This window comes from Antrostomus carolinensis, unplaced genomic scaffold, assembly GCF_000700745.2.
Source record: "Antrostomus carolinensis isolate BGI_N321 unplaced genomic scaffold, ASM70074v2 scaffold18458, whole genome shotgun sequence".
Lineage (NCBI taxonomy): Eukaryota > Metazoa > Chordata > Aves > Caprimulgiformes > Caprimulgidae > Antrostomus > Antrostomus carolinensis.
Genome location: NW_010332484.1, coordinates 24,178 through 36,001, shown reverse-complemented (window position 1 = coordinate 36,001; position 11,824 = coordinate 24,178). Strand labels below are relative to the sequence as shown.

The 11,824-nt window shown below is 37.3% G+C and overlaps 1 protein-coding gene across 1 annotated transcript in view; it reads left to right on the top strand.

The window, feature by feature from the left end:
• Positions 1-3,316, top strand: part of SHISAL1 (shisa like 1) — a gene marked incomplete at its 3' end in the record, with an annotated part of 17,024 nt that extends 13,708 nt beyond the window's left edge. The window contains exon 3 of the mRNA XM_010173547.1: positions 2,993-3,316. Coding sequence (XP_010171849.1) covers positions 2,993-3,316 — 324 coding nt within the window. The remainder of the gene's footprint in view (positions 1-2,992) is intronic.
• Positions 3,317-11,824: the final 8,508 nt, after the last annotated feature.

Sequence of the window (11,824 nt, the reverse complement as noted above, 5' to 3'; positions counted from 1 at the left end):
AAACAGAAACCTGGAGTGGGACGGGCAGGAGCACCAGGAGGGCAGGGCAGGGAAGAGGAGATATCTCCGGCTGGGGAAGGAGATACAACCACACCAGAACACCTTACAGTACTTCACACACTCCCTGTGAAGGAACAAACCCCTGTAATTTGAACCAGTAAATTTGGAATCTGTTCACGCTTTATTTTTAATTGAAATGAAACTTCTGCACAAAAGTACAGGAAACCCAGATTCATTGCAAGATTAAACTTGTATAATTAAATCATTCAATCCAATTAAATGAGAGCAAGTCCTAGGAGTTAATTTTGATTCCCAGTTCTTTTCTGTGTCTCTGGCCTTACTGTTATTCAGTGTAAGTTAGAGATTGTTTATTTTCTAATTAACACATCTTATTAGTCTGTAGGAAAGTTTTAATTTTTACTATAATTAGTAGCCATCAGCAAAATTAATATTTTCTACCATCTTAATAGTTTGAGAAACAGAAAACATCGAAGTATGGAATTTCCTTCTGTGTACAAAACATACTACTTATTAATTTTGCTTGTGATTTTTCACAAGGCCCTTTTGATAGTGCTGTTGTCCCACTGTCTGTTAATTAAAATAAAGCAGACTTTCATTTTTGTACTTGTGAGAAACAGATGTTATTTAGAAGGAGCAGATGGATAACTCACATATGGCATGATTAATAAATTGTTGCTTTAAATTGGAACACTCAAAATAGCTCTAATTTTCGCTAACCAAAATTTTGATGATTGAGACTAAATACCTAAAATACAAACAAATTATTTTGAGCTAACTATAAGAAATGTTTCTGCCCTTTACATTGTTGCCAAAACAAAAATAACACGTTTTCTAATATTTCCATTCTTAATATGGATCAAATACAGCACACCTGTTTGTAAAATGGATCTTACTGGCATTAGTGATGAAGAACAGGACTCGTTACAGTGGATTTCTCCCTCTACTTCTCCAGCCTTCACTTCCTTTTTATTTATATTAGTAGAAAAGAGAAGAGTTTACCCCAATAGGAATAAATCCACTGATTAACCAGATCCTATTACACTTTCAAGTGCCTGGACTGCAAAGGTTTAATGCCTTACAAAGGTTTACCTGCTGTTGTGTGAAGTTAGGCATGCATGTGTAAGTCCTCAGTAGAGGCAAAGACTCTTGAGTGAGGAGTTTTCAGAAGCACTAGATTTTGTCTGCTTCCAATCCTCCTGGAAATGTACTGATTTTTTTTTTTAATTTTATTTTTATTTTTTTAAATCCTAGGCTTGTGTTATCATAAAGGAAGAGACCCATTAACAGCTCTGACCTTCCTCTTGTTACTTACGCTTATTTACTGTGGAACCTCATTTAATCCAAGCGCGTTATATCTGTGTAGTGGAAAAATCATTCCCTGAAGAGGAGAATTAGTCTCCTTAAGTGCTGATAGGCAGCAACACAGAAACTGAAATTCTGATTTCTTATCTGATTCCTTGTTTCAAATCCTGATTTTTTTAAAGTATAAAATGAAAGAGTCACACAGAAGTTTAAGTGGACGTGAAAGTTTAAAGCAGAGACTTGAAATGTTTTAGATCCAAAAAGGCTTGGGATGTGTTTTTAAAATGTCAAAATATCTTTCTGGCTTGCATCCATAATATGTCTTTTCAACCTTTTTTCTTCTCACAGCACTTCTGTTTTGATAAAATGTTCTGATAAAATACAGTTCCCTCAAAGTTTCTCTGAATGTCTTTGAAAGACAGCAAGGTTGAGAGAATGAGTGTGTGTGTGTGCAAATTTATTTATGTAAGTTCAGGCTCATGTAGATGTGGGTTGCCCATCTATTAGTTTGATATGATTTTTCTCCAATGACATTTTTAACCAATATCCCTTCTGTTTGCTCTTGTTTTTAGTCTCTTGCACACATACTTCCACATTATCTCGTGGGTCGAGATTAGCCTTCTTCACCGTATACCTCACTATCTCATTCTTACCCATTTCTTTCCTTCCCCTCCTCACTTACACAGTTTCCAATCCAAACTGCATTTACACCTGACAGTCATTTTTCTTTTAATAATATTGCATCTCCAGCAGAGCTTTAGCACTTCTTCCCCTTTTTGATCTCCAAATTCGTGACCCCTTATACCTCTTCCTCCTTTTTTTTTTCACCCTTTCTTTTAATATCTTTAGTCACCTGTCATAGCTTTACAGCTCTGTGCACCATGTCAGCACCTTATAATTTTCATGGCCTTTACCTATATAGACACATTATAACTACAGCAACTTATACATATAAATCAGTACAAGTTTTCCTTCCCGTGGAATGCATTGTGCAATATGATCTTTTTGATGTTCTTCCTTCCAGTAAAAAAAAAAAACTAAACCAGCAAACTAAGGGATCTTTAGCAGTTGCTCTTGAAAGCCTATGCTTTTACTAGTATCTTTGGTATTCAGCAATAATTATGAAATTAAGAGCGAATCCAAGCACATTAAACACCTTTTAAGACAAGTGGTTTATAACATGTCAGCAGTGCGTGTTTTCAATAGTATAGACACTCCTCAATTATGACAGCACGTTTTCATGTGGTTAACCCTCACTCCCATCAGTGCCCCATCACTTGTAGTAGATTGACTCTCTGGGAGTGAGAATTTGCAGAACAGGACAGGCCATGTACATCAACCATGTGCATCAACATATGTACATCAACCATGTACATAACACATTGAAGCTCATTGTACACCAAATTTATTTGCTGATAGAAATAAATGATGAGAGGGAGAAACAAAAATGTTTGTAAAACATTAGTTTTTAAAAACCTCTCATGTCATGCATATAGCAGTATTTAGATTGAAATAATAAATAATTTTTATGGACATGCTTTAGAACAAAATTTTTGTTTCATCCATCTATATATTATGTTTATATAATTAATGGAACAAACAATCTTGATAATGTAACACAATGACAATTACTGACATATAACTTTTTTTGTTTTCTTTTTTTTCACAGCAATTACAGTGCACTGCTAGGAGTGTGGATCTATGGCTTTTTTGTGGTGATCTTGCTGGTACTGGACCTTTTATATTACTCTTCAATGAACTATGATATTTGCAAATTTTACCTGGCACGGTGGGGAATCCAGGGAAAGTGGATGACACAGGGACAGAGCCGATGGATTAACCCTGCTCAGGATCCAAGCCAAGTACAGACACAGCCTCAGCCAGAGACACAGCCTCAAACTCAGCCACAGCCTCCAACGTCACAGACAGTACATACTTTAAAAGGAGATGCTTTAAGCCCACCCCTGATGTCTTTTCAGAGTACATCTGCCTGGTAAGTAAATGAAGCCATACTGCAATTCATTTTTTTACTCTCTTGTTTTGTAGTATGAACAATCACCTGAGTTTGGAAGTGCCTGCAAATTCCGGCTGAACAGCACCATTTCTAGCACATAATTCTTTATATCATGAACTGTCATAGAGAATTACTGCTTAGGAGTGATTTCTTACTCTGGTATATATTAAGTTATCTTTTAATACTGTTCTCAGAGAAAGAGATGCTGCCATTTTTCAGTGCTGAATAGTTTTACTACGCTGTGGTACAAATTAGTTACAAATCTTTGTTGTACATCGACCATTACAAAATTAATTTTAATCTAGTGTCAAAAACTAATTGCTATGTGTATCTATGTTGTTCTGGTTTTAAAGGATTATATAAATAGCAACACTGAAATAGCTTCAATGCAAGACGTCACAAATCTACACTATTTGTGGCATGAGACAAAGAAACAACATAAAAACCAGGTTATTTTTTTTATATGCATAGCTAAAAAAGCACAGCTTGATCTCATTTGACAGAGTGACACAAATAGGCTACTGTAAAGTTAAATGCTACAAAACCAAAACAAAAACCCACCAAAAAAGCAGACCAAATGGGAGACAGATACTTCAGGAGCAGGCAGAACATGCAATGTGTAAATAGTAGAAACAAAGTACTGATAGCCATGGGACAAAATGACACTGAATGATTTTGGACTGTTTTTACCAAAGAAAACGGAAGCAAAGGAAGAGAGCTGAATAAAACAATGCTCTGAATAAGGTGTCAAGAAAGGTGGGGACATTTCTCTTGGCAAGAGAGCATAAAGATTTGGAAGGGGGCAGAGAAGGAACAGAGTCACCAGTGTATTTTAGAAGTGTTCCAGAAGGCCGAGTGCTGATTTCTGGCAAAATAAAGTGATCTAAGAATGAGTAGAGAGAAAAATATGGCAGCAGTTCCTGAAACTGTAGAGCATGTAAAGCCACAACATTGATCTTAGTCTGAAACCTTTGGGTAGCACTGTGCTGCAGGTGGGATGGTGATACCAGTAGTCCTTTTATTTCATAACTTGCCCTTTAATTTTAAGTGTAAATCTAGAGCAAATAGGGTTGAAGATTTTTTGTAATAGAAAAGGTAGTGATAGTTTGACCAAGGACAAGGATCAGTGACAGAGGAGGTGGTTTGGTGTCATAGCTGATACTGGGTGTATCCAGTGTAGATCAGACTTAAGGCCCATTCTAGGAGGCCTTGCCCAATTGAAGAGTCTAACCATGCTACTTAAAATAGAGACTTGCTTGTGCTTAGTTGTAAGCATTCTTCTTTTCACTTCTTCCTCTTTGCTCTTTTTTTCTTATTCTAATTCCTTCAGGTTTTTCTTCTAATTCCTTCAGGTTTTTGCACATTGATTTCCCAGCCTCCAGTCAGAGTTGCCATATGGGTTAAGACCAACATTTGCAGTACAATAATTATATTCTAGCATAATATGTGTGTGTGTGTGTGTGTGCGCGCACCTGTGTGTATGTAAAAATGGAATGACTACATGGAAAAAAAAAAAATAGCCTGGTCAATACCACTTGGTAATTCCACCATACCATTCCAAATGGAACTGTTCAATAATTCTGGAAGGATTCTTGGTCACTTTCCATCACTGACTTTTGTTGTGTTTCTTTTCTTTTTTTTGAAGCATTAAGCGGGGAATGTATGTTAGGATCAGGTGAGCATATCCCATATGCTCCTTTTCCTGTGTTTGCAGGAGACGAGCATTGATAAATCACTCCAGTAACCCTCACACTTTCCCCAGTGAACCTTCTGTCTGTGCTCCCCTCAGTTCCCATAAAATGGTTCCCTTTTTTCCTAATCCTTTAATTGGTCAGTGGAAGAAATAAGTAGATGTTCCCTTAGCAAAACCATATTTATCCCTTGTACTTCAGCATGTGAGACACTAGAAGAGACACCATAATTTCAAACTTATAACCTGCAACTTTTGAAACTCACAACCTCTTAACTAAGTGCACAGATGACTCAGTCTGAATTGGATACTTAAAAAAACCCAAGAAAAAGGCAGTAGGCACTTGTGATCACAGGCAAGGTGTTTGGCATGTGAAAGAGGTTTTTGAGTAAACAGTTCCCTCAGAAAATGACAGACTTTAGTATTACAGCCATTGCTAAGACAGTGGGAAGTAAGAGGAGGTTGCCTGGCTGTTTATTTCTCTGTTAAATAATCTGCAGGTTATATACATGAAAATATGGTAATTCTGCCATATGGAAATTAAACTTATTTTCAGAGTCTGGTCCTGCTGCAGTCTGTATTTGATTAATGTACTATCAGTGAAGAAGGGCAGTAGAGTTACTGGATTTATAATTTCCATCACTGTTTTAAAATTGCCTAATCTATTAATATATTTTTTTATTTTATACCTGAATTTTCATTATTCTAGATAATGACACCAACCTCTTAGATGCTTTGGTAACAGCAGGTTTTTTCAGTCTATAAAATCAACTTTTCAGTTTGTGTTGGCATTTTTAATGTGCCCTAAACATATCCCAGCTTTTTCCTCCCTAGAGAAAATAAGCGTTTTTCTTTAGCACCTCACAAATACACTTACATATATATATATATATATAGGTATATATAGGTATATATAGGTGTTATCATACCATAAGAACAGCTCCTGTTTACAGATGAGCTTTTTGAAAATAAAAAATACATTTTTTTTTAATCCTGTGAGATACGCATATATCCCGGGCATAAAACTTAAATAGTATTAAAAACATTTTCCAAAAGAGTTTGCAGGCTTTCATGATGACAGATGTTGTTGAAGTCGTTAGCTGCTTGTGCTGCATTTATCATAATACAGTTAGAAGATGTTCCCATTCTAGAAGACACTGTGTGATGATAATAGGAAACCGATTCTTGCACATCAAGAATCTCATCAACACTGAAGACTTTAGGTATCCTTATTGCAGGGAACTGACGGTGTAAGAGAGTATCTCAAGAAAGATGGCAGGATTAACCTATAGTTTGTAAAGCAGTTTGGGATCTTCCTGGATTAAAAAAAAATATTAAAGTGCTTTTTAGTTTATCATTTATTTTCTTCTTCTAGTTTAAATGCTGTGAATTGGCAATGAAACTAATGACTGAAGCAGATATGTCAGAGAGAAGAATCAAGCAAGTCATAGTATATAGTGGGCAGAACCATCCCAAAAATGTTTAAACATTCTGCCGTAGCAGATCACTTTATTATTTACTTGAGACAAAGAGGACCATGTATAGCCATAATATTATTATAACTGAAGAAGTCTGGAATCCATTATACATGCTGCTGGCTGCTCTGCAGAGGGCTTGCAGTGTGATGCAAGGACAGGAAGGAAAATCATTAATCTCAGAAACACTGAGCCAGATTTAGAACAATGTTGCTTCATCATGTAGTGTATGGATTTTGTGGCCCAACTAATGTTGATTTCTTCTTTAGTATGGAAACCATCTGAGGGCTGTCCAAAGGCCTGTGTGGTCTGAAGGTCCTGCTGGATGTACCTTCGGCAACCCAAACACCATCACAGACTGCAAGTGAATGAGCTTAACTGGTTGTGGCTTGCCCCACGGTGGTTCCTGCAGGTCATGGCTGAGGTGCATGAGCTGGGCCCATCCCTGCTCACTGGTCCATGTCAGGATCTGCAGTCTGGTTAGCCTGAGCAAGCTTGTCACAGCTGCTTGTGAAAGAGCAACAAGCAGCAGGCAAATCGTTACTGGTGCTCAACGAAGTAGGAGCCAGGGAGCATAGAATGAAAAATTGTAAGTTGAGGAATCAAAATCCTGACTACTGGAAAAACTTGTTCTCACAACCACAGGAATATTGTTAATTAATAATGACTAAAAAAAGGTCGGACTAGCAAGGAAGATCACATAAGAGGAAGTGTGGGCCAGGGCAGCCTGGCAGTTTCTCCAGATTCTCCGTGGCTGTGCTGTGTTCCAGATGTGAGAGGGGAACAGATGAACGTGATCTCTCTGCCTGCTCTGGTGATATTAAACTCCTCCCCACCGCTATCAAAGCTGCAAATCACAGGGAATATGGTCTTGAAGTCTAACTTTTGCCTCTCCATTCCCCACCTTTCTGCACAACAGCACACAGAGGCAATGTCTGCTCTGTATGTGATCATGGATATTATGCTACATAACTCATGGTTTCAGAAACCTGGAGTTGTCCAGAATCAGGAAAAGTATCAACCCAGCAGGGTAAGCCCCTGCTTATTTCCTTTCTGTGGGTGGAATGGGTTACACAAAGGCAAGTCTATTTCACTTCCCCTTATTAGATATCACAATCTGCGTTTGCTGTAATTCCTCTGAGTTACATTGTCTTTCAGACAACAAATAGAATAGTTTTTAGCCTGCTGCTATTCACCTGCTACCTGACACCTCGTCAAATAACTACCAAAGCATTTTTTTTTTTTAAAGAGAGAAAAAAGCCTGTGAAAATAATGATGGAGTTTAGAAGGCAGCAGGTAACTGAGCCATGTCCACAGCAACTGTGCAAAAAACACAGGGAATAAATATTTTGCTGGTGGCTTAAAAAGGCTACGTGAAAGGATTCCTTTTGATACCAAATTTTGAAATGGGATACAGACTATCACTGGAGCAAAATACCCACATTCAGGAGGTCCTCTGCTTCAGTCATTTCTAAGATCCTAACCTGGGACATTGGCACTGGAGTGGGTCAGCTGTCCAGTGTGAGCATGGCTGTAGTCCACCAAAAACAACAGGCACTGGAGTGGTGGGAGGGTTTTGTGCAGAGGCTGCTCTTGATACAAGTGAACAAAAGCTACCTCCTTCCATTTAAAGTATTTTGAAAATAAGAAAGATCTCAAATTTACATTTGCAAAATCATTCCATTAAACAGGAATACAATGATACTATTTTAAAGATGCAAAAATTTTGCATCATAGGGCAAAGTATAGTTTTTATTTACAGCCTCTACCTAGATTTTTATATTGTACTCAGATTAAATATGGGAAACCAGATCACCAATAGTTTGTTGGGTTTTTTTTAAAGATGGTAAAAAGCAAAATTGAATACTCATATCTGCTTTTATGAAAGAACTGTCTGGGTATTATCATCATCTGGAGAATCTGTCTGGTAACAGATGTTAGGTGTATCGGGCAACATCTGCCATTATATTTGTGCCTCCATTCCCTTCAAAATATATTGGGTTAGAATAACATATATTGTTGAATATATTTTCTTCTAAATATTCTTGTCTGTTTGCTAGGAACTCCATAACTGTAAAAAACAGAAATTGCTTAAAAAGAAAAGCATAGCTAAGGAACTCCCTTTCTGCTCCTAGAAGAGCCAGATGCTGCAACTCGTTTGTATTGCTTATCTCTTCTCCCGCCCAGCTTCCTAGTTGATGCCAGGGCAGGAGACCAACAGCACAGACAGACAGTGGGCTTGGAACCAAACACCTCAAAATCCACAATGCTCTCAGTCTTGTTTGCTTGTCTCAGTACTACAATAGTGCAAATAAATGGGAAGATTTAGCTTTTATTTTTATAATTTTAATTTAAGTAATTCAAGATACATAAGTTATGGAGTGCTTTCTTCCTTGCATTTAGAAATTCACTATTAGCATGTGAAGTTAAGCCAATATGCAAGGTTTCTGTGCACCTCAGTCTGAATATAGGCAATCTTTGTGTATATTGATAGACACTGCATCTTTTGTTGATACATGTGCAATACATATTGCTCATTTCATGCCTTATTCTCATTTTCCTTTTGCTCTGTAAATTATAGACCCCATATTGCAACATTTATTTCTCTACATTCTTGTTAATTGTAATAGCACGTGCACATTTTACACATTTTATATATGCACTGAAAAATAAAATAGCAAGGTTATTCTGAAGCTCCTCACTTAGATTCTGAAGTACCACAGAGAAACTTTAGAGCATCCCAAGCCACTCTGCGTGTAGAGCCGAGCGCAGCAGCTGAGCTTCATACTCACATACAGTGATGCGATCTGGCCCTTCCTCTCTACAGCCCTGCAAAGGTGTCAGAGCTGGCTGAGTTCACTTTCACGTTTGCATTTAAAAAGCTAAGTCAGGTGCTCACAATCACTCCTGATTTAGATCTGTAAATATAAACATCACTGAAAATCAGCCTAGTTGTCACTGACAATCAGCCTAGTTGTCACTGACATGCTTTTAAGAGTAGCTGGATCTGGAGTAGCAGAGGCAAAGGTATAAAACATGAGTAGCTGCCCATACCTTGTATTGAATTATGCCGTCTCAGCTGTATTAAACTCTAACTGGCAGGGAACAAGACTTTTATGACACTGATAAAATTCAACTAATTTCTTTTAGTTTTCTAGAAACTAAACAAGGCAGATGGGTAAGCAAATAACAGGGAGAATAAACAGCATCGGCCAAAGATGCTGCAAGTGGTAGAAGAAATAAAAGGGGGGGTGTTAAAGAGCTGGAGTTACTGATCTAAACGGGCAAGCCTTCCTGTGTTTATGCAAAGTTGCAACAGGATATCTAAGTAGGAAATTTAGCATAAATCTGAGCTGAACTTTTTCTTTCTGAACTGAAAGAAAGCCCTTTTCAAAAAAAGGAAAAAAAAAAAAGAAAATGATGGACAGACTGCTGTCCATCTTAAATAGGCTATTTGTAATAGCCTATTTAGCCCTACTAAAAACACCTGCAAAACAACTATCTATGTACACTCAGTGCTTTTAACAGAAGTGAAAATGAAGAAGAAGAAGAAGAAAAAAAAAAAGTCTCTGAAATAAAATCCTGTTGTTTCTAGTGTCTTAGAAAATCAACTGCCAACCTATATTTTGGATGTCAAGAAACAGGTAACTGCCTAACAGATTGTGTACAGACCTATTTATTATTCTCAGAGTTATTATTAAACAAAAAGCTATATGTAATAAATAATCCTTTTATGGAGTTGCTGAAGATCTTTTAGAGTATGCTAAAATTTCTGCATGAAATAAGGGCATACTATGGATACAGACAGTAATGAAATCACCAGAAACGTATGTGATAATGCTGAATGCATGACCATAAATGGTAACAATGTCAGACAATTATTTGCAGTGAGCACTGAGGTCAAGGATCTACCACATCGTTACTTTTATTGTCACTGTTCCCTGATTAGATCATGACAAAGACAACCACAGCAAGCAATTAGGCATTTCATCAGAAAAGTGATAAAATGTGTTTGCATTACCTTGGTTTTATAATGATGTTTCACTGCACAGTTCAAGAAAAGGCCAACAATTAGACACAGTCTGTTTGTTCATCATTAGGAAGATATCAGATATATAGGCTGTTTAGGTCTCAAAAGCAAAATATATCAAAAAGCATTGAAATTTGAGAAACTAATTTAAAATCATTTTACTGTTCATTAAGTCATGAGAGAATGTTGATATCAATCAGCAAACAATTTGCAAGAACTTAAAAGGTTTTGGAGAAGTTACATGATTAACACTGTCATAAATATATATACACAGATATCTACAACCAAAATTGTGAAGAAAATCTATTCACTGCAGAAAAAACATGTCTCTGAAAAGACTTTGAAATCCACTATAAAAGGTTTCTTGGAAACTGGAAATGCAAAAGAGAGAAAGCCAGTTAAAGACATTAAATGGCAGGAATATAACAAATGTCACTGGAACACAATTAGAAATGCTGCTAATGTTAGTCCCGTGTCAGGTGATAACATGATCCCAAAACAGAACAAGTGAGCTACATTATTACTTTAAACATCAGAGAAATGAGTTCAAGCAGCACAACACTATGCAGCCTCCACAGGGCAGCATCAAAGGAATAAATCCTGGAAACTGGGTAGCCATCATAAAATACAGAAGGGTAAAAATAACTGTAAAAAGTGGTTATGTGTGAAATAAATAAGCTATCTCACTTTACTTCCTAACAGAGGAACCTATTTCCTGGTGTTTGTATGTACTGGTAACCTTTACTTAGTCTCCAAAGAACGCCAAAGGTGGAACGATTGTGGAGATACAACCACTTACAGTAAGCAGCGACGGAAAGGCGTCTGCGCAGCGGTTCATGCCATCACCTGGCAGAACAATGACTGCTGGACTCAATTCCGAAAGGGGACAGGGTCCAGCTATATTTGTTCTTTCTGAAGGACTGGTGCTCTAGTACATAGGTGAGGATTTATGCACCAAGGAGCCTTCGTAGTTATGGGAATTATGTGCATTAGCTAGCTAATCATTTATCTGAGCTGAGTTCTGTATTAGAGCAATTCCTTGGAGTCATTAAAGTGATGCTGCTCTGAGAGCTGACACATGCTACACGGGCTGCCTTCTTTCTGCTGAAAGTCATTACTATCATGTAGCAGCATGTGGAAGAGTAATTGCAGTGAGCTTCATCAAAAATTACAGTAAATTAATTAAACAGTCATTGACTATATTCTGCGTTGATTAGTGATACAGAGTTTAATCAGTCACACAGACGAAGGAGGCAAGTTATTTTCTGTTACCTTCCCAACTTCTCATCTCT